Source organism: Phalacrocorax aristotelis, chromosome 4, assembly GCF_949628215.1.
Source record: "Phalacrocorax aristotelis chromosome 4, bGulAri2.1, whole genome shotgun sequence".
NCBI lineage: Eukaryota > Metazoa > Chordata > Aves > Suliformes > Phalacrocoracidae > Phalacrocorax > Phalacrocorax aristotelis.
The window spans coordinates 72,443,594-72,471,482 of NC_134279.1; the positions used below are offsets into that span (position 1 = coordinate 72,443,594).

Genomic DNA, 27,889 nt, shown 5'->3' on the forward strand with positions numbered 1-27,889 from the left:
AGTGAGTGAGTGGCTGGGTGGTGGTTCGTTGCTGGCTGGGGCTAAACCAGGACACCTGTCCTAAATTGTACTTGTGTTATTATGCACTTGGGAGTCCCCAGATTCTCTCACAAACTGCTCTTAAAAATACAAGCAAAAACTTAAAAAAAAAAATCTGTTTAGTAAATAAGTGTACCTTGAGGTTCTCTGCGATATCTTTTTAACAATGGCCTTTCAATACATTCTCCAGCCACAAAATGTTTTCTGAGCTGTGTCAGATTTAGATGGAATCAAAGAAGCCTCTACAGAACTACTTGGTCACGTTGTGGCAGTCTGTAAAGACTTAACAAACTTTCACATATTGACACTGCAACAATAGATGAAATTATAAAACCCCACAAGGACACGGGTCTGATTCTGCTCAAGTAGATTCAACACTGGAGTACTGAAATCACATTTATTTTATAGCCCAAATCATAATTCATCCCTGATTAGCCACAAACAGTACTCATTTTTTTAACATAAAATAATCTCTTTGGCTTGATAGGATTGCTCACAACAGTAAGGGCAACAGGAATCAGGTTTTAACAGTACTTCTGTTCATAGACACAACAAAGGAAAAAATTAATTTGTTTTTCACAGCATAGCTAAACCAGAAATATTTTCAAAGCTTTGTTAGTGTCTCTTCCATTTGCGAATAAAAGTATTGGATAATTAATATAGCTGAAAGAGAAATATCCTAATGTGTTCGATACTGCATACCACTGTCATATGTTCTTATAAGACCTTATTTATAATAATTCGAGTGTATTCTGACCTAAAGCATAGATGCAGTTTCTATGTGTGTCAATGTATCCCAGGCTTGATACTGGTTTCCCAGTACTGAAAATGTTGTAACCAACAAAGAACATATATTAGACTTAAAAGTTTGCATTCCCATACTTTTTTAAAAAAAATATGTATAATGAGTCACTTAAAATTAGTTCAATTCAAAGACAGATTATCTAAAATCCCAATCCTCTCCTGCACTGAAAGAGCAATCAAGCAGTTTAACACAGAGGCATACGAAGTAAATCAGAATGGCTTCACAGACTTCAAAGGGGCCGTTGGAAATGATTCCCATCCCTTAATACAGGTTTATCACTGTTGCTATTCTTGATGTCTTTTTTCTTCAAATTCTCTTGTATTTTGCTTTTGTTCAGCTATTTCATAATCCCTGGTGGGAAATGTTTGTTAATTTTTTAACTTCTGTAATATGACAGTGAAGTCAAGAGACTGAGTGGAACGTTTCTTTTACAGAAACTTTGCAAAGCAGTGACCGTAATGGATCTTATTTTTTTGGTATTTAATTGAGTAAATATGAACAGTGTGCAGATGTGTTGCTCTTGCCCCTGTCATTATTATGTTAACAGTCCCTGAGACCAAGCTGGACTTGATTTCAGTTATTTTAAAACTTGGCACTTCTCTATGAAAATCTCTTTCATTTTCAGTGTTTGACATACGGTCTCATTTCCTCCTGATGTTTGAAATACGGTATCCATCTCAGGCCCATCCAGCCTCTTACAAGTTGTTTAGTTTACAATCTTGACCTCAGCCTGCCTCGAAGAGGTTTATTAACACAAAATTCTGCCCACCATGAAGGTCTGCTCAGAGCTTTGCTGCCTTGAAGGATCTCTGTCCACATATTTTTATATAGCTGCAAAATAACAATAAAAATTGATTAATTCATGCAGAAAATAGAACAAAGAAAACTTCTGCAAGACAAATTATCTAACTTATTGGTTGAAATGAGACTGTGATTGAATTTCTAGATAACAAGTGTGAACAACTAGGTACAGGAAAGAATAAACACAAAGCTAAAGTGCAAAATTTCAAAGTACTGTAAACACCAGAAATCTGTGTAAATCACTTAGACCATCCTTGGCATAACAGCAGGAAACCAGTAACCTTTATAATTTCTTGTCTGCAACTTCACAAGAGTTGTGTTATCAAAGGTAGAAATTTGGAAACAAGGTTCTATTAAGCTAATCTTGGCTCTGTCCAAACCTGAAGACTGTGTCTGAAAGCACTTGTGCATGTCTGTTTTTAACCTCTATTTCAACACATTTCTGGAGAGTAACGTAACTTCTCTCCCAGACGTGAACTGTTTGATCTGAGCATAAGACATTCCTCTCTCATAAGCAGAATGTTAGTTCATCATCTTCATCAATTTGCAATTTTATGTGGAAATGTTAAAGAAAAAGTGCATGGGAAGTGAATTCTGCAAAAGTATAATTTTAGCAACATTTGGCAGTTCATAATTAACTGAAGCTTAAAACTTTAAATAATGTCATAGAAAGATGCGGAAAAGGCGGCCATATTTTCAGCAGTAAGTTGGAGTATAGTATAACATAATATCAACATAGTATAAAAGCAGCCAGTGATGTAAAGTGAAATGCTTTTCTTCTGTATCAAAAGATGGCTTGGCCCTGTATGTTTGTGATGATTTAAATAAATATTGAAATCTAATATATTTAATATTAAATATATTTTACCTTGATTACATGGGCTAGTGTTAACTATTTATTCCATTCCAGGTTTGATATAATATTGCCTAACAATTTTTAATCTTGAAATAAATGTGGTAATAACTTCGCATATTGAAGCTGGGATTGTCCCAGCTTCTATGGGGAAACGATGTCCACACCATCAAAATTGCTTCTAAAGAGAATCTGATTTCTTACTCAGTGCTTAAAGCTGCCCATAACAACTTTGGAAACTTTTCTTCTGCTCCGATTATGATCTGTGGATCGTGGTGCAAGGCACTCCACTGCAGTACGACAAAGGTTATCCTGAATTAAATGCAGTTTCCTGTTATGCTCGGATAATCTAATCTTTACCATACTGTAATTCTTACTAAAATGTTTGCATTGGTTTTTAGAAGTTGCAAAGATAGCAATGAATAGAGAATTAAATACAGACAGCCAGGAGACAAGGAGCTTTATTAAGCATTTTCTTTGAGTGAGGGATTGGCAGCCTTTTTCAAATTTCAGTTGAAAATATTTACACAGGTTGAAAACCACAGACTTAGAGGCAGTTCAGAAAACCTTCCTGAATTCTGCAGAATGTGGGTTGGATATTACTGCTTGAAATGATTTCCTCAATATGACTCAATGAATTTACATAAAACTTACCAAGTATTTATTACACGAGTAATTCAGTAGTGTTTAAAGTCCTATCTGCATGTCTTACATATTATATTCCTAATATTAATAAGCCTCTGTGGCTTCTCTATTTGTGTAGCTAAGAGCTAGCCAAAGAGGAGCTAGCCAAATCCGTTACATGACAGCTTTATCAGCTGCTGCTAAGGAATCTCCACCTGACTGCTAGAAGGGGGTAGTATTCTGGGAATGGATCACTGTGTACTTGCACCATATTTTATATTCTTGCCTATAGCATCTAGTCACAGCTTCTGTCAGAGACAGAATAATGGGTGAAAATGGGCTTTTGGCCAACACAGACATTCTTAACATTCTTACAGATGATGCTCCTTCCCTCCCATTACCTCTTTCATTAATTTAAGCCTCAAAAATCTACTGAAATGGAAACAGTGATGATTATAGTCCTCTTGCTGTGATGGCTGGATATGTAGAGCTAGCTTTTCCTCCTTTATTTGTAGAGACTGTGTTACCAAAGTAATAATTTTGTTAGGTCAGTGTCTGGTTAGAAACATCTGGGCTGCCTTCTGTATTGCTTGATCACCATGGGAACGATGGACAACTTCAGACATGAAGACACAGACAGAGAATATTGAGAAGCATTGAGTACCCTTGACTCAGCAATCCTGTCAAACTTCCTGGCAGTCTCCCCAGGCTCTAGTGATTCTCTACAGGGTCTATCCACACTAAACCAAACTACCGTACTGTGATGCTAGTCTACATAATAGTTATCCCACAGCTTGGCCCTGCTGAGTAGGGTTGGCCAGTAAACAAGAATTTTGGTTTGCTGAGACTTTGGAATGAAATACAGCACATTAAATATGTCAAGGGAAAAAAAGCAGAGCGGGACCATGATCTAGCACAGCCAAATCCATGGCGCACCCACATCCTGAACCCTGCACGTAGGTCTGGGCTTCCTGAGGTTCTGCCACCTCAGAAAGGATATGGCAGAACGAGGAAAGATACAGAGAAGGAAAACAAGGCCTGTTAGAGGAATGAAAAGGCCCTCACAGAGAGTAAATGCATATGGACTGGGACTAGGAAGTATTTTTTCACAATACTCATAATTAAATTATGGAAATTATGGTGTCATGGAAGCCAAGAGACAGCAGAACTTGAAAATGGATGGGAAAAATGAATGGAGGATAGACACATCTGTGGCTGTTAAACAGAATGATACAAGTATAAGCCATGGCATGAGATATCTCTTAAACCACCAACTGCCAACAGCTGAGACAGCAGGGAAAGAACACCTTGATATTTCATCTGTTTCATGCCGCGTTCTCCTTGGCCACTGTCAGTTACCGAGTATTCTGTGATCTGGATCCAGTATGGCCATTCTTATGCTCGGGAGTCAATTCTTGCTTTGTGTAACTTAGACTGCACAAAAAATATTCTCAGTCTTAACAAGGAGAGAGAACATATTCATTAAAGCAAGGAGAGGTGCTAATGAAACAGGATCCTTCAAGTCTGTGTTAAGATTACTGAGATCCCTTGGGTAATGCTCTACCTTGCACTGCTTTCTTCAGGATACTGTCATATCCTGGAATTCCCACTGGATAAACAGAATTCTCAAAGAATTGTGCAATTTCTAATATAATTTTTAATGGGAATAAGTTTTAAATTTTCATTTCTCACATTAAAATAAAAATGTTATGAAGAATTAAAAGAAATAAATGTTTTCTACACCATTTATATGCACATCACACAACCTGGGTACAATGTGAATACCAGTAAAGGCAGCAAAAGTCCTAGGCAGAGAAGAAATACACCTTACTACCTCTCCAAGGCATTAAGCTATATACTGAAGACATGTTACTACTTAAACAACCTTAGGAGATAGTATGATGTAATTTTTTTTTGTTCAGAGCACAGATGCCCAGAAGAGCACACAGAGCAATACTGTACGAGTTTCCCACCGAAGCCTATCTCCAGTGAATGCAAAATGTCATTTTCTGCTGACATCAACTTACCTGTGGTACCTTCCACTGAAAAAGCATCTTCTTTTGCAGCTGCGATGTGTCCTGAATATGTTATGGCTATTTACAGGCAAGACTCTTCTTAATGATTAAACTCACAAATTTTAAAATGGGTTTTCTTACCTCTCCACTAGCTTTACCAATGGGAGAGTTGAGAATGAAGTCAGGAGGAGCAAGGACATCAACCAGGGCAACTGCATCATCTTTCAACTGTTTAAAAACAAAAGACACACATTTGGCAACTTCTGTAGTTGTCTATGGCTACCTGTGAACTACAGAGCAGCATAAAGATTATTTTCATGAAGTACCAGCTATTGGTAACTTAAGAGAAATCCACAATAAGGAGTCTAGATTTATTTTGCTTTTTTCCTCCCAGGGTAATTGCCCAAAGAGACTGTACTTTAAATGCTTTAAATGCTTATCGGTTTTAAAACACATTTGGATCAAGATGGTACTGTTACACACATAAAAATATGTATTTTTGAACTTCAAAAACATAATGTCCAGATTCTTCTTTGAAATTTTGCTTACTGGTAAAGCACATAATCCAGTTTGAAAAGGTTTTGTGTTGAGAAAAAAACTCATGAGCTAACACAATAATGAAATAAAGAGAACTGGACTGCAGTACTTCACTGGATTTCCAATGAAGATTGCAAGGCCACAAGTGGTAAGAGTGTTATTTTGTAAGAATCGTTGTTTATAATTTTTCGGTAAATAAACTAGGACTAGATTCAGGGTCAATGAGTTACTAAACTTTACAGAAAGTTGCTCAGAAACTATTAATGTAATATCCTGCTAATTTACCTGTTGAAGTACAGAATAACTGATATACCTCTTTTTTAGTATTTGTATACTATGTTATTGTTTCATCACAACAAACGATACTGAAGGCTTACCCTGTAGCAGAGCTCCAGAATAGCATTCTGAATAAATTTACCAGCTTGTTCACCTGAAGCATAGCCACCTGCAAATACATTCACAAAGAAGCTTATATCAGTTAAGAATACACTGACACAATCCTTTTACAAAGGAGTTTATCAGTTCAGTATTCAAGAGACTAAATAGATGCTCCTGTGTAACCGGATTGACTGTTTTTCATTAATGACTTGACTGCAAAACTGTTAATTTAAGACATATGGAGCCTTCTGCATTAACAAGCTACACTACAGCATCTCGCTGCCTATCCCCCATCACCTCCCCCAAGCACTGGACCACTGCAAAACTTGTGAGCCCTCCATCATCTCTGAGCTAAGAGAGAGTCTTTTGGGTTAATCTGTCACTCCAGATTCCTGCTCCTGAAAATTTTGTCCAGAATGATTGTTTTATATTACACAGGAAAAAAGAAAATGTAAGAAATAATTTAAATCCTAATTAGGATTCCCTCCCCATGCCAAGTTAGGACTTTTATAAAGTGACATGCACAGTATATTCAGGGAGCTGATCTCACCTTGGTAGAGCACAGCCAGATGTTTACTCAAAGACCAGAGTCCATACAGAGCACTGAGATTCTTAAGCACTGGCTGCAGGGTAGATGGTATGCTGGGATCATGAGTGTAGTCATGATATCTTTGTACGACTGTTTGTTCGATAAAAGCAATGGCTAATGATCGACAGTAGTACACCTTAGGAAACAGAAAAGGACACTGAGTAACAAAATACAAGGAACCAATCCTCAGGTGATGCAAAATGCCATTGCTCTGGTGAAGTTAGTGGAGATCTATTGATTTAGATCTGCTGATCTAGTTTAGGATTAAAGAAAGACTAAGAAGAAACTCTAGGAGAAAATCCTTTCTAAAATGTCTTTGCAAAGGTTAGACGTGAAATGCTTCATGAAATGCCTCTTACAGATGAGATCCTAATTTTCCACTGTCTTCCTGTTTGGGTACTTTCTTATACCAGTCCAAAGGGAGCCCAGATTTTATGCCTATTACCAGTGCAATTTGGCAGTTGCACACAGACTGTATGGGATCAAGTAGCTACATCAGAGTGAAGACCATGCAAAGTCAGGTTTGCTGACTTTAGGACCATTAATAAACCCATATAACTTTAAGAAGATAAAGGTAGGTTTATATTTATTTAATATTATGCAGAGCTTTATAAAGAGGATAAAATCCTCAAAGTGGTTCAGTAGCCTGTTGAAAACTTATTACAGTCCCTTCAAATAATAAATAAAAAATCTGCCCATGTTAGCACCAGTGGATTCTGTTTATGGATTGCAATAGATTGCGGTATGTTTTGAAAGAACTGTCCAACTATTCCCTGCCAACTATCTGATCCGAAAGGCAAGTCACCAGTTACTGTTCATACAGAGCATAAAACCTTAAGTGACTGTACTCACATAGGAACAATTATCTACTTTTATATACTTCACCTTTGCTGTATGGTGGCATATGTCCTACCACTGAACAGACTGCTGACTGAAAACATCCTACCTGATGAACAGATGGGGAGCATGAAACCATGGCTGTTGTGGCTGATCTGCTGCATTGCTGTAAACTGGTGTTTGTTGTAGACCATTTGTTCTTTTTTTTTTTTTTTATTTAGAATTAGTTGATTAGTGTTTCTTATTTCTTTTAAATACTTGCATCATCCCTGCATTTAAATCCACTGTGGCATTATTTCCAGATACCTGCTGGAAATACAACACAGCAGAGAGAAAGCAGTCTCGGAGGTTCCTGGAGTGTGTGGGAGATAACTTCCTGACGCAGCTGGTGAGCGAGCAAACCAGGGGAGGTGCCCCGCTGGACCTGCTGTTTATGAACAGAGAAGGCCTGGTGGGTGATGTGGTGGTCGGAGGCTGTCTTGGGCTCAGCGTCCATGACATGATAGAGTTTTTGATTCTTGGAGAAGTAAGGAAGGGTCAGCAAAACCACTACCCTGAACTTCAGAAGGGCAGACTTTGGACTGTTAAGGAGTCTGGTTAACAGAGTCCCTTGGGAGGCAGTCCTGAAGGGCAAAGGAGGCCAGGAAGGCTGGATGTTATTAAAGAAGGAAGTCTCAAAGGCGCAGGAGCAGGCTGTCCCCATGTGCTGTAAGTCGAGCAGGTGGGGGAGAAGACCGGCTTGGCTGAATAGGGAGCTTTGGCTGGAACCCAAGAAAAAAAGGAGAGCTTGCTGCCTTTGGAAGAAGGGGCAGGTGACTCAGGAGGACTACAAGGACGTTGTGAGGTTATACAGGGAAAAGATTAGAAAGGCAAAGGCCCAGCTGGAACTTAAACTGGCCAACACCATTAAAGATAACAAAAACTGTTTTTATAAATACATCAGTGACAAAAGGAGGGCCAGGGAGAATCTCCCTCCTTTGTTGGATATGGAAGGTAACCTGGCTATGAAAGATGAGGAGAAGGCTGAGGTACTTAATGCTTTCTTTGCCTCAGTCTTTAACAGTCAGACTGGTCATCCTTGGGGTTGTCAGGCCCCTGTGCTGGGAGATGGAGCTAGTATGCAGAATGAAGTCCCAGTTGTTGAAGAGGTGGCAGTCACCGACCTGCTCCTTCACCTGGATGTTATCAAGTCCATGGGGCCAGATGGGATCCACCCAAGGATACTGAGGGAGCTGGCAGAGGAGCTCGCCAAGCCACTCTCCATCATTTATCAGCAGTCCTGGTCAACCGGGGAGGTCCCAGATGACTGGAAACTAGTGAGTGTGATGCCCCTCTACAACAACGGTCAGAAGGAGGATCTGGGGAACTACAGGCCTGTCAGCCTGACCTCGGTGCCGGGAAAGGTCATGGAGCAGATCATCCTGGATGCCATTATGCGGCATGTGCAGGACAACCAGGGGATCGGGCTCAGCCAGCAGGGGTTTATGAAAGGCACGTCCTGCCTCACTAACCTGGTCTCTTTCTATGATAAGGTGACCCGCTTAGTGGATGAGGGGAAGGCTGTGGACATTGTCTGCCTGGACTTTAGTAAGGCCTTTGACACTGTCTCCCACAGCATTCTCCTGGAGAAGCTGGCTGCTCACGGCTTGGACAAGTGCACTCTGCGCTGGGTTAAAAACTGGCTGGACGGCCGAGCCCAGAGAGTGGTGGTGAATGGAGTCACATCCAGTTGGTGGCCGGTCACGAGTGGTGTTCCCCAGGGCTCAGTGTTGGGGCCGGTCCTGTTCAATATCTTCACTGATGATCTGATTGAGGGGACTGAGTGCCCCCTCAGTAAGTTTGCAGATGACACCAAGCTGGGTCTTGTGTCGATCTGCTGGAGGGCAGGAAGGCCCTACAGAGGGACCTGGACAGGCTGGATCGTTCGGCAGGAGCCAATGGTATGAGATTCTACAAGGCCAAGTGCCGGGTCCTGCCCTTTGGTCACAACAACCCCACGCAATGCTACAGGCTTGGGGAGGAGCGGCTGGAGAGCTGCCTGGAGGAAAAGGACCTGGGGGTGTTGGTTGGCAGCCAGCTGAACATGAGCCAGCAGTGTGCTCAGGTGGCCAAGAAGGCCAGTCGCATCCTGGATTGTATCAAGGACAGCGTGGCCAGCAGGAGTAGGGAAGTGATCATCCCCCTGTCCTCAGCATGGTGAGGCCACACCTCAAAAAGTGGGTTCAGTTTTGGGCCCCTCAGGACAAGAAGGACATCGAGTTGCTGGAGCGTGTCCAGAGAATGGCAACGAAGCTGGTGAAGGGTCTAGAAAACAAGTCTTATGAGGAGCAGCTGAGGGAACTGGGGTTGTTTAGCCTGGAGAAGAGGAGGATAAGGGGAGACCTATTGCTCTCTACAACTACCTGAAAGGAGGTTGTAGCGAGGCGGGGGTTGGTCTCTTCTCCCTAGTAACAAGCGATAGGATGAGAGGAAATGGCCTCAAGCTGCACCAGGGAAAGTTTAGGTTGGATATGAGGAAAAGATCCTTCACCGAAAGGGTTGTCAGGCATTGGAACAGGCTGCCCAGGGAGGTGGTGCAGTCTCCATCCCTGGAGTTATTTAAAAGTAGGGTGGACGTGGTGCTTGAGGACATGGTTTAGTGGTGGACTTGGCAGTGATAGGTTAGCGGTTGGACTCGATGATCTTAAGGGTCTTTTCCATACTTAACGATTCTATGATTCTATGATATTATGATTTAAAAAAGGCACATTCCAAAGATTACTGTATCTCTTGCTAGCTGTTCAGTGGCATACTTACGTCCAAGCTCAGACACAAGTACGAACTGCAAAGTACACATCTGTTCTCTGCTGGTTTAGGAGGACTTGTCCCTTACTACATGGACTTTTTTAGATACGAATGTCAGTTCCCTAGTCAGAATGAAATAAGTCTTAACATCGCAAATGAAGCATTAAGAATTAATTCCCCGTTCTTCTCCCCTAAAATTCTATTTCCTTCTTTATCTTTGCTTGCACTTCTGTATTGTTTCTATCAAGCTAGCACCAAACCAAAATAGCCTAGGGATAGGCTAGGAATCCTTTCCAGATTTCCCATAGCAAGAACAAATATTATATATTAGTCAGCCACTGGGCTGACAGAAAAATGCTTCTTCGTGCCCAGAAAGTTTTAAATCAAATATGTACACATCTTTAAAGCACAGCTTGTAAATAATTTTCAGATGTTTTTGAGGCATGCCATTTAAAATACAAAATCCCGCTGTCCTGAAGATGAATTGTAGGGAGAAAGTAAAACCTAATGACCTAAGGTATATCAATGTGTATCTCAAAAGCAGTTGTGTGCCTAAATATCTTCACATTTTAGCACATTTGAACATAAAAGTGAAGAGAACCTTCATATTCCTGAGCAAACCATTCTCTCTCACTCTGGCCTTGGCACCAGCCTCCCAAGAGCTGGCCAACTGACAGGCAATCAGACCTGAACTTCTGGTAATTCCCATTCTGAATTTGACCCTGAAGGGTTTCTCTAATAAGCTGCTTCTAGGGTAAAACCAGGAAAGACTTCCTCCACTCTACCAGTGGTTTCACACAGACCATACCCTGTTGAAGCTAGGATGTCTCTTTCTAGGTGCAGAGTTGAATATTCCTTCCTGATGTTTCTAATGAGCTCTGCAGATAAGGTGAATGACACTGGCTATCTTCAGGAAACAGATCTCTCGCCTCAGTGACAAACGACAAGTGTTCTTTCCTTGGCTGCAAGCCAGCTTTTCTCATGGAGGTAATAGAAGAATCTGGGGAGCTTGGGGATATACACCGAAATTTGGAGTTAAGCCATTCCTAGCAGTTAAAACTCTCTGGTGAGAGAGTGGATCTGCTATACGTAGATTGCCAATGTTTCCTTTTCAGGTTCCAATGCTGTCAGTCTGGTATCTTTCATGAGTACTTTGCACTATAGAAATTAGAGATGGAAAAGACCTATTATGTCATCTAGTTTACCTACCTGCCAGAGCAAGATTCTTTCCTACAGTATGTATTTGGCCACAAGAGCAGATGAAGATGTAATAATCAGATGCTGCAGTAGATTTAATAGTAGTAGACTTAGTCTTCAGAAGTTGTGCTATCAAAATTACAGACATCACCCAGCACGTGCCTGCAACTTTTCTGAAGGAAAACATATCCTGGAAGACTTCTGCTGATGGTAACTGTCCTCCTGTTATCATGTTCAATACAATGCACATGGACAGGTATTATATTTTATTAGTTATTTGACTTGCTGCTTTATGCTTGACGAAGTTGTACTTCATGGCACAAGAAGAAAAAACTAACAGGATCCAACAACCTTGGATGAAAATAAGTAAATAAAATAAGAAAGCTGAATAAGTATTACCTGACAGTTGTTTTTTGCCTCAAAATCACTTCGCCCAGACTGCTTCTCCTTGCTCAGCTTTAGGTCACTTTCTCGGAGCAGGTAGCAAACCAGCCATTTATATGCTGCTAAAGGAACTGTGAAAAAGAGAAAACCAAAATTCTTAACATTCACATTTGCAATTCACAAAGTCGCACGCAGATTCTGCTGCAGTCACAGTTTTTGTTACCCAAGATGAAAAGTGGAAGTGTTAATTAATCAATCCATTAACATGACACTTTGCCCATTACTGCAGATGCAATAAACAGCATCTGGATAAGACAGTCAGTCTGTAACTGTACAATGAAGACATACCAAGCCTGACCATACACTAGTCCTTACTGACCCCAAGCTAAAAGACAAGGTATATCCACAGCTCAATTTAGACTTCTGATTCGATCAAATCTTTTTAGCTTGTTATTTTCTTCCCATATTAAGACTTAGGTCTGCAAGGTACTCAGTCACTTCTGAGAATACAAGAACAGAGACAGCCTACATTTCGTGGAAGCATGTGACTTCTAACACTGCAAAAGTGGCTGAATGTAATTGCATTCGAATACCTTGCTTTGTACGTAAGGGTGTTACATTTTTAGAGCAGCCTGGAACTATTAAGGAAAAAAGTACTTCAGCATAAAAACCTTGTATGAATCCTGCTTGCGTTTTAGCTTAAGATGTAACGTAGAATATTATTTAGGCATTTTTGAGTGTTCACATGCTGCCTAACTTTAGGCACCTAAATTAACAGTCCAGTTTCTAACCGAATGGAACAATAAACAGATTCAGGTATTTTTAAAACTATAGTCTGATTCAGTAGGTATTACAAGAGAGGAGAGAACATGTGCTTAGGTAGCAGTTTGTGCTCTGCTGGATTCCACAAGTTGGAGACACACAACAAAGAAAGCAAGCAGTTGTTCTGAACTGGTCTTTTTCTTATAAGTCTCTGTATTTTGAAGTTATTCAGATTTTAACCCACAGCTATTATGATAATATCTCACTTAGTACTATGCATTGCTATCCAAAGTTCAGCTTTTTTCAACTTTTTGAGCACTGAAGTGGTTACTGAATTCTAGGAATCAACTCAATTGCTCCTCATGTATTAAGACTGGAGTTTCTTCCCCCAGTATGTTCTCAGTTTCAAAGATTCTCTTCAGATCCCACAGAATCTTCCCAGATTCACAGACTTTTGCTCAATGCCCTGCCACTATTCCATTATCTGCTCTTTTCTTTGTTAATTTTTGCCTCCAAGGGCCAATCTGGCCTCACAGTGATACAAAAGTGGCAATGGCATCTAATGTCATACTTGATTTAATTATAGCAGAGTAAGCCAGGAAAACTGCAGGGAATTTTCTTTTACCATTACCCATTTTTCTCTATGCAACCAAAAGCAACTGTCAAAAGCAGACACACTTAAAGCCTTTTCAACATATTTCTAAATCACTTTTATGGTTTTCTAAAATAAGATATTTTAGTGATATAAGGTAGTGGCAATCAATGGCCTTTACAACAGTTTAACTTGAAAACAATACAAGACCTGGACAGGCTGGAGAGCTGGGCCCAGGGGAACATCATGAAATTCAACAAGAGCAAGTGTAGGGTCCTACACCTGGGAAGGAACAACCCCCTGCACCAGTACTGGCTGGGGGCTGAACTACTGGAAAGCGGCTCTGCTGAGAAGGCCCTGGCAGTGCTGGTGGGCAGCGAGATGACCATGAGCCAGCAATGTGTCATTGTGGCCAAGAAGGCCAACGGTATCCTGGGGTGCATTAAAAGGAGTGTGGCCAGCAGGTCGGGAGAGGTTATCCTCTCCCTCTACTCTGCCCTAGTGAGACCACATCTGGAGTACTGTGTCCAGTTCTGGGCCCCCAGTTAAAGAAGTACGTGGAACTTCTTGAGCAAGTCCAGTGGAGAGCTACCAAGATGATCAGGGGACTGGAGCATCTGCCTTGTGACGAAAGGCTGAGAGACCTGGGTTTGTTCAGCCTGGAGAAGACCGAGGGGGGATCTTATGAACGCTTATAAATATCTAAAGGGAGGGTGTCAGGATGATTGGACTAGGCTCTTTTCAGTGATGCCCAATGACAGGACCAGGGGCAATGGGTACAAGCTGGAACATAGAAGTTCCACCTAAACATGAGAAAAAAATTCTTTCCTGTGAAGGTGCCAGAGCAGTGGCACAGGCTGCCCAGGGAGGTTGTGGAGTCCCTTCCCTGGAGACATTCAAACCCCACCTGGATGCATTCCTGTGCCCCCTGCTCTGGGTGTGCCTGCTCAAGCAGGGGGGTTGGATGAGATGATCTCCAGAGGTCCCTTCCAACCCCTGCCATTCTGTGATTCTGTGAATACAGTGGCAAAAAACCTAGATCACAAATGCCATTTTAGAGGAACAAAAATGGAATATATCTGATGCTATCCTTCCATTCCAGAATTGAGGCTAGGGGCGGTAGGACATACTTGGAAATGCAAACCATGTTCTTAGCAAATTGAAATGCACATAATACAAAGAAAATCATCAAATAGTAATATGAAAAATATCTAATAAGTAGTAGAGGTTGAATCTCAAATCTCTGTATCCTTTCCTCTGGAAAGGAATTTAAGACTCTAGAATCAGTTTAACAACAGCAGAAGGCTACCTGAGGAGTCCATGCATTCTTCGACACTAATGGCTGTGAATTTCCAGCCAAGGATATTATGGTAGTCTTGCAAAACGTTTATTGTTCCAAAAGGGGATTCAAAAGGAGCTTTATCTGAAACACGAAAGAAAATAAAAATGATTTATGAGAAAAGAAATCAGACTCTTTGGAACAAAAAGCCTATTATGAAGCCATGCATACACTTGATAGGCCAGATCCAATTAGGCCATAATATTTACTTTACTACGGCCTAGTCCAGCCAAATGAGGACTGGTGGACAAGTGCTGAAAAACCTGACATCACTACCTATAAGCCCCATAAGATTCAACTCCTGTAGCTGAGTTTTCCAGTTCTGTAAGATGCTGGTGAAACTCACTGCTAGAAAATCAAAACAAAATCTAGAGAACTACAAACTGTACTGATGGATATTGCTACCAAGTTAGGCAATATGAACTGTTTTAACTACAATGAGCAGAGGATACCTAGGCTTACGACAACTTTAGGAGTAGTCATTGAATTGCACTTCTCAGGGAGTAAGATACTAGAGACACTTAACCTGATTAGGGATGTCCAAACATCTAGGTAGTTTCTGCAAGACTTAAGAGAAAGAATATTTCTTGCAGCAGGTATCTGTGTATTGTGATTGTCATATGATCGAGTCTGCAGCACATCATTTATGCTCTACCAAATGATTAAATGACTGTCAATTGCTTTCAGTATGAAATTACCTCCTAGTTCCATTAGCTACACACTGTTGGGTCCAGCATAGGACTCCACAATGAAAACTTACCTCTTATACAATTCATCCAGCTCAGTAAGTAGTTGCTAGTTTGCTGAAGCAGGACATTGTTATCTCCCTCATATGTGCAGTTTGGATCATTGTCATTTCGGATTTCACCCAGACGATTCACTTAATAACAAGAGCACAAGTTAATATATTGCAATATATTAATGGAATCTGAGAGGGATAAAATAATTATCATGTGACAGAATGCAAGAGTTGTCTGTCCCTGTATGCACAGCTATTGTTACCAACAGATGAGCTTGAAAGTTCACTGTTTAGCTTGTGAAAATGAAGATATTGGAAAGATTTTAGAAAAAGTGTGGCATTTATCTTACAAGAGGAATTCTCATCTATAAACCCTGCATCTTTATTTTTGGAACTGAGACTGAATCACATGTAGTCTGTCCAAATGCTGGTGCAGATGCTGCATGGGTTTAGGGGTTTTTTTGTGGTATCATGTATGAAATAAACTTTAACAATATGGATATGAGGAAAAACCCTTTCTAAACATATTGCTAAAATTCAAACACTGTGACACAACAACAAAGAACACATCGACATACCCATTCTCTTTCTGATCAGTGTATGCAGTAGCCTGTAACTTACTGGCAAGGTAACCATGTCCTCCACAAGCTTCTCGGCACTCCTGGGCTGCCTGCTGAGCAGTCCAAGAAGACAGTGGTTTGCTGGCAGCAGATAAGGCATGAATCTCACGTCCCATATCATTCTTAATGAAAAACAAATTACAAGTGAATAATAATTTTTGCACCAAGTAAGTTTGTGACCAGTTAAAGCCATAGCTATGTGTATTGCTTTATACTGAAGAAAAGAGTAACTGGCAATACATACATAAAATTTTCTGAGATCTGTGTAAGGGCAGAGCATATTTTTTGCTGCCACAACTCAAAAACCTTCAGCACTAACTTGCTTATACCGGACAGCAATAATTTTTGCCAGGTAATGGACACATGGGTACATCGTGGCTCAAATGTTCCAGCTGACATGGCATTGCACGGGATAGCTCACTGCTTGCCAACCTTTTCCTCCCACAGTCCCAAAGATGGAGAGGCAGGTGGTTGAAGGTGGCATGTCCAGAGAAAGTTTCTATCCCCTCTGTGACATAAGCAGTCACTCTCTCCCCAGTCAGCAAAAGGATATTTATAATATCTACTGCTTTACATGGTTTTCACTGATCTTTAAAGCATCAATTTTGCAAAGAGTAGTAAAACTTGTATGTTTTATTACTAAATAAATAAATAAATAAATATAAATAAATAAATTTAACTAACTAACTAAATACAACTAAAACTCTGTATATTTTTTTACTAACATACACCCCCTCAATTTCCAAAGAATCACAGTAGCCTGCATTTACACTAAGTCTGGTGTCTCTCCATTGAAAATGTGTTTGGAATTCCAGTTTCTGGAGATAGTGGATTGATACCAGCAAAGCTTGTTTAAGAGTAACTTCCTGGTTGATTTGTGTTTGTTTGCTTGGTTTTTTATGATCTCCTGTAGAACAAAAGGAATTCCAAAGGATTACATTGTTAACATAGTCAACAATCAGATTTTTTTCTATCATAATTTTTGTTCTGATAGCCAATGTTTTGCCTAAGATTAGTGACTGCACCAGAGACCTCCAGAGATAAAATATCAGATTAAAAAAATCAAACAGATTCTTCTGTGGTTTGTGCAATGAGGAGAAATTAGGAGAAATTAGAATAACGAGCCATTAGTACACAAATCTTTCATGAGCTTTATTTCAGCTGAAAAAAGCCTGAGTGTTTAAGTGAGATCTGAGCAATACACAGCCAGTGCATAGGCCCTAATGATTAATATTGTCAAAATAAATAAATAAATAAAAATTTATATGCTATAAAAAAACCATACTGCAGTTATTTTGGTTGAGAATCAGTTCTTGCACAGAGACAGATTAATCAAACTATTTCCTCTGTAAAGGGGTGACTTCCAACGGTCTGACTGTGGATGACAAATTCAGCATTAAGGCTCAAATGTCTTAACTTTTTTCTCCAAAAATATTTTTGCTAATGCAGGAATACGAATTGCAAACTCAAGCCAGACTCACAGAGTCTGTGCAGGAATTAAGAATAGTATAATTTCAGAAAGTCTTTGACACATGGCCCCTGCAGTATCATTTACAGGAGTTATAGGTTGAATTTGCATTATCATCATATATTTATGATAACAAGTTCTGCAAGGGAACATAACCTTAAATCCCACAGAAATCAATAAAACTTTAACGACTCCGTCAAAAATAATTTGGGTGCTTTTCTGAATGCAATTTTGATCATTACTTTGTACACGGGATGCTGCTGTAGCATTCTTAATTGTAAGATGGCCTAAGACTTCTAAGTAGGCCCTTTATTTAACAATTTCCGGTTTATTATAGTAAGAATTCAGTGAAGAAGAAATGTGTAAATATCTCACCTGTCTCTGACTCCTTTGCTTTGTCAATAAGCCTGCATAAAATTCTATGAAGTTCTCAAACAGAGATTTGGAGAAGTAATCTAAGGCAAATGTAGCAGCCAGATAAGGAAGAAGACGCCATTGCTAGAATAAAAATTCAATAGATTTGACTGCAAATTGATACATATTTTTATAGTGTTATATATAAATATATATGTAACTATCTTATAATATTGAACCAACCCCATTTGTTTTTAGTTTGTTCAGATTGGAAAACTGTTTTATAGAGAACTTAACAATAACCATCTATAAACATAATTAATTATAACTAGTCTATACACAAGTTACAGTTACCTTATTCTAGTTCATGCATTTTATGAATTTGTGATAAACTTCCTTTTAAACCACTGCAAAAGTTCAAAGAAGCTTTGGGGGCCAATGACATACCTTTGCCCTGTATTATATAAGGTCTCACATGCTGGGGCCAGTCACAATTCATGTGTTTCTTCAGTACCAACATGACAGAGGTTGTTTCACTTGCTTGTTTGTTGCTGAATGTATGTTAGTGCTGGTTGCATTTTATGGAGAAAAAAAAAAACAAACCCAAAAAACACCAGGGCTGGGAAGCAGAGGAAAAAGCATATCTGCTGCTTCATGCAACTGGGAGCCCATGAAGGAAAAAGAGAAACTGCTTGAGGAAGCTTTTGTGGTAGAGCAAGAAGAGAAGGAGAAGAAAAAGAAGAGAAGAAGAGAAGGAAGGAGAGATTCAGCAAGCAGAGCCCACAGAACAAGCCAAAACTGAGAAAAATTGAGAGACTCAAAGAATAGTGGGAAGCAGACCCTGGCTTATTCAGAAGAGGTGGAAAGAAGGCAGCTTTCAACAGTTTGTCTTTCAAAGTTGCAAATCTTTCAAAGCCTTGTCGCACCAGGAGAAGATCTTGAGTTGGAATGAACCACCACAGCTGCCCTAGAGTGACACTTCAGATGACATAGGCAACTTCAATTTCACTAACTTCAGTGTCGCTATTTTGATCTGCACTAGCTCTGAATCTGAGTTTCATTATACAAAAGTGTGTAGATGTGAATTCCAAAGTATTTACCTGTGTTTGGTATTCAAGAACAGGTATTTCTTCGTCATCAGTTGGTCCAAACTGACGGCGAGCTGCTGAGAAGCGAACGGCTATCGATAAGGCAAGCTTTAAATTGGCCGTGGAAGCTGTCGTGATTGAAATTCTGCCCGTGGACAAGGATCCCAGAACTGCACTAAAATGCTCTTTAACATTCTGAATGAAGAAAAGGCACAGACTGAATGGTGAGGCAAATGTTTCATTTACATGCCCTGTAAGGATACAACTCTGATAGCGTGATCAGAAGCCCAGAGGATCAGCTATTTTGACCCTTGACACATTCAAATAAGGCATTCAGGCCAGACTCACAGTAGTTTATCTAAATAACTTTGGGGTCAGTGGGGTAGCACGAAGAGCAAGAAGTCAGTAAAATTAGTATGGTGAGTTGAGACATCTCTGAAAGGCAATTAAAAAGCCAGCATTCTATCTGATGTGAAATCATCAACAGCCTTACTTAAGTCCAGGTATCTAGTACTTCCCAACATGAGAGGTCCAGCCTCCATCTCTTTGCTTACTTTTACCTTTGTATATTCAATGAACTGCATTAATGAAACAAAACCTTGATTCTTACCTTGGTTGAACTTGAGTACTTTCCCTCCGCTGTGACATCTCCAGTTATATTCAGTATGTTTTCTTTAGGTATCCTGACATTGTGGAACATGGCAAATCTGTTTAAACAAATACACAAGGAATGTAAAATCTACCTCGACATAGTCTGATGTAGCTACTGTACAGAAAAAAGGTCACAAAAAGAGACAACTGCACAATGATCTAAGGCATACAAGTGAACTGAATATAGTGCCCATCAAGACAGTTAGGTAATTTTTAGGAGAGTATGCCTGGGAGAACAAAGGCTTTCAGACCCAGGGCAGCAGAGGAAATTCAAGACGGGAAATTATTTGTTATAACTCTTCAGTTTGTTTTTGGGGAAAAAAATGCTTACAAAACCAAAACAAACACCTCACTGACTCTAGAAGACCACCTTCAGCAGCTTCCCCAGTAAAGTAAACAACTAATGGAAGGATGAGCAATGTATTCTATTTGAGGGGAAGGACAGGTGAGGTTACTTGTTAGAGACCTTATACAGAGGCAGTTTGACAGACACTTTCACTGACAGCCCAGAAACCTGAACTGATTCTCAGTCTGCATGAGTTTAGATAAGTTATTTAGCTTGACATCCCAGCTATTAAAAAGCTTGGGAAGATGAACAATTTCCTTCTCCTGCTTAGAACCTGACTGGGCCATTCTGACTCCTAATGATTCCCTGACACAAACAATTCTGCTGAACCACATGCTTTACTGAAGTGTTGTTCAGTCCAGTCTGGAGACTGCTTTGGAAGGAAGACACTATACATTTTTATAAGTCCAAAATATAGATCTGGATCATTCATGTTACTGCAATACAAACAAGGACATAGCTGAAATAGTGTCCTGAGAAAGAACTGAATGAAGAATTTTGCTTCTTTTAAAATCAGACTAGGATTTCTCTTCTCTAGACTGTGGCATCTTAAAAAGGAAGAGCAAGATAACCTTTCCTAAATTGTGGCACCCTAGCAGCAATAAAGAAGGAAGTTCTTAGAACAGGCAGAATGTCCTGAGTATTCTTATTCTTCAGGAAGAAAGTGTATGAACTGTTTCACCCAAACGGGCAACGCAACTTGGCACAACAGCAGTAATACCAGTTCCACTCAGTAATATCTCAGTATCTAATAGCACTTGAAAAGCTGTATTTGTAATCAAAGCAAATTCCTTTTTCCTGCCAATACAGGCTGATCTATTTAATAAGGCTCACGAGAGCCAGGTCTTTCACATTAATAAATTACATAAGGGCTGCATTGCCGCATGTGCTTTAAAATTACGAGTTGTTTCCAAGGAAACATATCTGCATACTGAATTTATTCAGCCTTAGAGATATACAGTATTTTTGAACTTAGTCACAGAGAAAAGCATATTATTCTAACCAAGAACCAGCTGCTTACTGGCCTTAACAATGCTAGAAGTGCTTTATTACGTGCCAGTTTCAGTGAGACAACACTACTTTGTAACAGAAGCAAATTCAGAATTTCCAAAAATCTGATTTCCATCTCTGTTAGTATTTTTTTCATATCACTGAAAATAAAAAATGTCATTCAAAAAAGATCTTTTGGTTAAATTCACATTCTCTGTTCCCTATATCCTACATAAAATACAACTAAAACTGTAGAGGAACTCCAACATTTTTAAGCTATCGCATGCATGTTAGACAGAACTTGAGCTTTTTATTTATTATTACTCATTACTTTATATTTACTCATTACTTTAATTACAGGAGAGCGTGTGTGGCAAGGTTTAGGTCCCTAGTTTAGCACTCTCTTTTCCTAGTTACCGTACATCCATAGAACTACAGAAAGGTGCTTTCTCCAAGGAGCTCACAATCCAAGTGTAAGGCGGGAAGCTGCAAACGTGTTCAAACAAATGGTGAGTGTGCTAAGCATTGGCATTTTTTTATAAGCCATTAGAGCAAATGAGGCATTTAGGGAGGAATCAGAGCAATGAAAGTAAGAGAGCTTCATGGATGTTTATAAAGGATCCCTCCTAAGTAGGAAAAGATACATGGAAGAAAGCAATGAAATATTATTTTAAAAAGCTATTGAATGGGTGATAAAAACTGGAATCATAAGCCAGACTAAAGGAAGAGCTGACCTAACAGAGAGATGAAACTATCTTTGGGGCACAATTATGAGGACATTTCAAAGGGCTCCTGCTTGTGTCTTCTCTTTACAAATACATATTTGGAGCAAGTTTAGTCCTGTGTGTGATGAACAGTAAGATATTTGTTAGCAATGACAATGAACAAGATGGCAAATTGACCTTTTGTGTTTTACGTTGTAGTGATTAGTTCAATTCGTTCAGCAAAGCTGTGCAGTTGTAGAATATTATTTATACTGATGCGTGCTTGAAACTCTAGAGTTCTTAAAAAGCAAATTTAGATCTACTAATATATAAATCTATATACTAATAACCTACTTTTAGGGAATTCAAACATACTAATACTGAACATCTGGCAGATGTGCGCTAAACAAAGCACCTCCCAAAATGACCTAAACAGTTTTATCCACTTTTGCCTGTTGTGATACAATCCCAAAGAGTTAAATCTAGAGTAACTCTTTTGTTGGAAAGCGCAAAAAATCTTGTAGAAAGTTTTACTATAATCTGTCTGACATAAATATAATGTGGCTAAGTCTGTACGAAATAAAAGATTACTTAGAATTATTTTGATTAAAAATCATATGTATACCCTTCTTATAATAACCTTTTTCACAGCTAGTGAACCAGAATACTAAATTTCCAATCATTATATAACAATCTATTTTCTTAAGATCAAAACTACTTCAAAGAACAGTTTTTGCAAGTTTAGATTTTGCCCTTGATATTGTCCATTACCAATAAATTATTTCCTTCTTTTTATGTAAGCTGCTATCAAAATAAACACACAGAAGATGGCAAAAACTTTAAGAAGCAAATGAGAGAGACAGAACTAGCACTTAAAAATAACACAGAAAATTCCCATTTGTAAATACATAAGCTATATTGCCTGTAAGCACCAGTGTTGAAAACAAAAGCGGAACCTTACAGGACCCGGGAGTTAGACGTCCTTGTGAGATCACTGCCAACTGCTGTTATGTTCCTTCTCCAAGAACTTCGCTATCTAAAATTGTTAGAACTTGATATCGGAACATATTAAAAACAAATACTAAGATTTAATGAAGCCAACGATCACATTTCTAACGGTTATTAGCGTAGAAAGCATATAGACATGGACCACATCTGTCAACACATTTAGGGGAAAAACCTCCTTAAAGAACTGAAGAAATATCTTACAGCAGTGGAACTGTATACACAGTCATGGGGGTATTGTGTACCAGCAAGTTTGGAAAATGGCTAAATTTCACATGGTGATGACAAGACCATAGGTTTGAAAGCCACCCTACTTAGGGCTTCTTCTCCATAGCAAATAGTGTGGCTGAGATTAAGACTTCTCAGCAAGAAGGACAGATAGCTGTCACTTTGAATATACATCATAGGGCTCTATAGCAATGTGTAATTATGCATCATGTAGCCCACAAGTGAAAAAAAAAAGTATCACATAAATTTCTACCTAGATTAGCTGAGCAGGGTGAAGTGCTATTCCAATAGTAGCATCCTTGTTTGAGTTCTTGGCCAGTATTTTAGGGAACATTTCAAGCAAAGTTAATCTTACTGACTTTAAATCATGCAGTAGTAATTCATCTGGTGTGCAGTAATGCTGATAAAAAAGAGGCAGCTGGAAAAGCTACGAGCTCCTTTTGCCCGTACTAAATTAATAAGCTGTTACCTATAGTACAAATAGCTCAAACATACTTTGGTGAATTTCAGACTTGCTAAAATGCCTCTCCTGCCAGCTTTTGTTATTGACTATGTTAGAGATGGTGCAGTGACAGGTCCTTCAATCCTTCCAGCCAGAAACAGAAAGCAGGTGAATGGTATTGGAAGCTGTGAGTCCAGTGATCTCATGGCTGTTTATGGGATACAGTAAACCTTGGGAAGAATAACACTTCAGAGGTTTGGTGAAAAACTTGCAGAAGGAAAGAAAACAGCCACATATTCCAGACTGAAACTCACAGAAAGATTAGAGGTGAGAAGAGTTACAGAGAAGCTGTGGAAAACTGCAAGGCAATATTTTAGCTCTAGTTTCTACAACCCAGGCTCTAATCTAAGAATGCAGCTCTCTAACTGTAACGCTCAATAGCAATGATAAGACAACATAGCATTTTATAGGCCTCTTAATCCTCTATTAATGGGTTTCATGGGCACACAAAGGCCCACTCACCCTTAAGTTCTTATGATCTAAATGCCAGTTTTGCAAGGAGTTCTGAACGTTCAGACTCCTGCAACTGTCGAGAGCTGACAGAGCTCTGCTAAAGAAGAAAAGAGGTGGTTGGAAGTTCACTGCAGGTAACAGGCTGTATTTCTGTGGGTGATAAAACAAATGCGTGACTAGATCTGAATCTACCTTTCCCCATTAGCACCATCAAGTGCCTGTCAGTGTGAACTAGCTGTGGTTACACAGTTTGGAGGGACATGAGAGTGACAAAAATGAGGGGATAAGGCAGCACTCTTCAGCAACATGACTACATCTTAGCAGTGTGCAGAGCACTGCGTGTACCCATATAGTGCCTAACCTTGACTGTAGAAGTGGAGAGGGAAATATCAATTATTCCACTGCAAAAAACATGATTTTGATTTAAACTGCAAATATGCAAGTTGTGTCTTGCAAAATATGTGGTTAAACTGTGAACATAGCACTTTTCACAAGGATTGAAGTATTGATAGTAGTCTATTGAGAATGTAAGTACAGGTACAGGCATTTTTAACATTTCTTTTTATTTTATAGCTGCTTCATACTGTTGCAATTGTTTGTGACTCTGGTCAGAGGCTGCAAGACAATAAAAACATTTGAAAAGCACAAGCTTGTTTATTTGAGAAGCAGGACTGATTTCTACACTTGCATTCTTATTTATATCCCTGTACAGCCCCTGTCCCTCTACTAGAACAGCCTCTTCTGTGGCCTTGCAGTGAACTGGACCTGACAAATGATCTGGTTGAAGACAGCCAAATTTTGGGGTTTTTTGTCAGATTAGTTTTCAGGCAGTTCCAGTTCCTTAGCTGAGTCCCCTACATAGCTACAAAAACGTTTGTCCCAGCACAAAGAAAAAGGCAGCCCGGGAGTAGAAGTAAACAACCAAAGAAGCGGAGTATGGAAATATCTTCACTGAACTACTGCTTCAGATTGTATGATGAAGCTCCAAAGACTCTTTAGGCTTCAACCATGTACTACAGCTCCTATCTCCCCAGCAAAATAATTGTAACCACTGCAAAATCTAAATAAAAGTTAAGAGGATAAATACTAGGAGACAAAAACCCTCCAAAGGACTAGACTTTAATTTGTCCTACCCTTAAACTAGCAGCAGCAGAATCTTAATGTGTTGTTGGCACTGATACCAAAATAGTAACAAAGGAAAAAACACACAAATTAACCATTTAAAAGCCATCTGCAAAGGCTGGGAGGCTGTGTAATGTATGCCATCTTCGCCAACATACAAGGAATTGTAGTGAGGCGTTTCAGAACCTGCAATCTTTTCCAGGATGGATTCTTATACAACATTTATTGCTTTTCTGCCCAATAAATCCCCTTCACGCATTTTCTCTTGGGTGTTTTGTTTTGTTTTCAGTATCCAGAAAACTGAATCTGGTCTCAGTGATTGCTAGAGAACAAGCTGAATGTCTTGGCATGTTGTATGTGTGGAGAGATTGATTAGATTTTAATTGTACATGAAATGTACAATTGTACATGAAAAGCAGTGGTTTGCTGTATCTTTGATAGCTTCATTTCACTAGTTCTTCCCTTACAGATTTTCTCTGCTCAACAAACTGCATATCTGTTATTGGTGGATACAGCTGAACGAGCTCACAGCATGTTTTATAAAGACAGGCATGTTAAGCACCACTTCAGAAACACAATTCTAATGGATTTTCAAACTCTTCCCCATGCAGGTTCAGCTGGGCATCATTTCTATTTCTGGAGTGGGGAAAGTAGCAATTTGCTGCTATTTACAACTGGACACGAAATTGGTTCACCACTGGTTCAGTGGCAATTATTTACTGATGTGCACTGCAGCAGTGGGTAATTTTTGTAATGTTATATTAGCCAGGGTAGTCAAAAAAACCCCAAACACCCCAAAGGGAAGAAACAGAAATGCATGTCAGCACTTATCGAAGCTCTCGTTTTATGTGTCTCCTCTTATGCCTGCCATGCATTTTATTGAAAAGACTCTGGATCCCAAACACCCAGAGTTTTTTTTAGTGGTTGTTTTTTTCCTCAGCTACTTCCAGTTTGGGACCTCAGTGAACAGCACATTTCAAAGACTGCCAAAGCACTAGCAACAGGTGGACATCTTTATATTATAAAAATAAAGACTGAAGCACTTGCATCCCCTGGTGGCAGTCTGATTTATTTTCTGGTAACAAAACACAAAACCAGTCTAAACTCTCCATAAGAAAAATTGGGGTTTTAATCGTTTATGTATTGATTACATGAGTTGTTGTAAATGACAGAGAGAAAGAAAAATATTTTAAAATATTTTACACTGATTTTGTCTTTTTTGTCAGGGTAGCTGAAGTTACAAAGCCTCGCAAAACCCATGTGATTTTGGACATTCCAATTATGAAGCTATGAGAATTATTTGGAAAGACAGACTTAAAAGGAACAGGCTAGTCAATTGGATTTACACTGCAAAAATTCCCACATTACTTCTGAAATTCTTTCTCTTACCGAAAACATTACACTCTGTGTTAGCAGGAAACCAGCCTTCAGCCAAATGAGCCAAGAGATTAATTGTTTTCCAAAGCCAGAAGGGACAACTACAATCACCTACTCTGTTCTCTTACATAGCATAAATCAATGGCATTTTCCAAGTAAGCTCTGGAATTTCTTCCCCAGGTCCTACATAAGTGTTCAGGAGCTTAACTCTCTGTATCCATGTCAAAAATTAGTAGTATAAACTGCTTGAAGTGCAGGAACAAAATCTGACATCTCTGCCAGGGATGTCAGACTCTGATCTTCATTCTGACCATTTATCCTGAGTGTAACTACATGGAAATACATCTGATTTACTAAGTGTCTATGGTAGTTGAACCAGACTTCACACATACATTCGAAAAACTGGCAAAGCATGCAGTAGAGACTAACACTTGTAGTCACAGCATAATGGAATGTTTTCTCATCACCACATACAGCAGTCTTCCATAGTGCACAAGACCTGCAGGCTGTGCTTTCTCCGAGATAAACTAGGATACAAGATTACTAAACTGCTTAGGAGAACACCTTGACAAGGCAGTGCCTGGTGCCCCAGCATGAAATGTCTCCCTGTGAATCTTGCCATTTTGCAGATGATGCAACCGACAGCCCATCTTCTAGAGTGGCACAACCTGTCCTCTCTGCAAACAAATGCAGAGCTATGAAGCTACTACCTTTCCAGTCCCCATTCAGGCCTTCACGTACCTCTGAGAAGCAATGTGAACAAGTCCTGATGTTTTTGACAGCTCAGTGTGAGCAGGAAGGTTGCAAAGTGAAAACTAGTTCTTGGGAACAATGTTGGCATCTGGCCTCAGACCTCTCCAAAGAACAAAGCTGAGGTAGATCAGGAACACAGGCTCCTACAGTTCTCAGCAGAATGAAGGGTATCTATTGCTAACCTTGGGCTGCCTCATCCTTCTATCTTAATCTGCAGGTGCTGTCTTAGACTTAAGATTTCTAGTGCAGGGACTGTTTTAATCCAGAGATTAAGACATCTAGAATCATGACTGGGGCTCCTCAGGTGCTGCTGTTAGCAGAAAATAATAATATATTTTTAAAGCAGCATATGCAAAGTAAACAAAGATTAGAATTCCCTATGATTGCTTTAAATGACATGTGATGTCCTAACTAAGATAAGGGATTCCACCTGACATTAAGAGAGGAAGTCATTGGTATCTCTTATTTACAGTGTATTATGTGGATTATCATTTGAGAATATTCAGTTATTACCGATATTTTAAGAAATACACTAATTTTTCCCAGGAGATCAAAGGATAAATAGATTTTAAAATTTATGTGCATTTGGATGTTATGTGACAAGCACACTCTTCTCCTTCCTTGTGTTGCGCATAAAACTATGCTGCAAATTAAGAACAAACAGCAGAATTTGACAATTTCTATAGAAATATGAAGCTGAATTACATTTAGATCGCTCAGGCCCATGTTGCTGTGCCATCTGGTGGCTACTAGTTTGTAATGCAGATGCAGGCAAGAATACCCACCAAAACCCAACCCCCCTTCTTTTCCAGGCCTTTTCTTACTTTTTTCCTCTACAAAGCTTAACTTCTGATGTTTTTTAATGTATTTTGTCTGTGTCTTCAGGCAACAGAGCATCAGTCAGAATGATTTACATAAATATAAACGTCAGTGCTATTTTTGCTGCTGCAGGC

The 27,889-nt window shown here is 39.5% G+C and overlaps 1 protein-coding gene across 3 annotated transcripts in view; it reads right to left on the reverse strand.

Annotated features, from left to right (window-relative positions):
• Positions 1 to 422: 422 nt before the first annotated feature.
• Positions 423 to 27,889, reverse strand: part of ACOX3 (acyl-CoA oxidase 3, pristanoyl) — a 38,050-nt gene continuing 10,583 nt past the window's right edge. For all 3 annotated transcript variants that reach the window (XM_075091967.1, XM_075091965.1, XM_075091966.1), the window contains exons 8-18: positions 19,416 to 19,512; positions 18,818 to 19,000; positions 17,739 to 17,861; positions 15,897 to 16,017; positions 15,297 to 15,416; positions 14,507 to 14,620; positions 11,859 to 11,974; positions 6,603 to 6,777; positions 6,052 to 6,119; positions 5,279 to 5,365; positions 423 to 1,675 (exon numbers count right to left, since the gene is read on the reverse strand). In XM_075091967.1, coding sequence (XP_074948068.1) covers positions 1,556 to 1,675; positions 5,279 to 5,365; positions 6,052 to 6,119; positions 6,603 to 6,777; positions 11,859 to 11,974; positions 14,507 to 14,620; positions 15,297 to 15,416; positions 15,897 to 16,017; positions 17,739 to 17,861; positions 18,818 to 19,000; positions 19,416 to 19,512 — 1,324 coding nt within the window. In that variant the 3' untranslated portion in view covers positions 423 to 1,555. The remainder of the gene's footprint in view (positions 1,676 to 5,278; positions 5,366 to 6,051; positions 6,120 to 6,602; positions 6,778 to 11,858; positions 11,975 to 14,506; positions 14,621 to 15,296; positions 15,417 to 15,896; positions 16,018 to 17,738; positions 17,862 to 18,817; positions 19,001 to 19,415; positions 19,513 to 27,889) is intronic.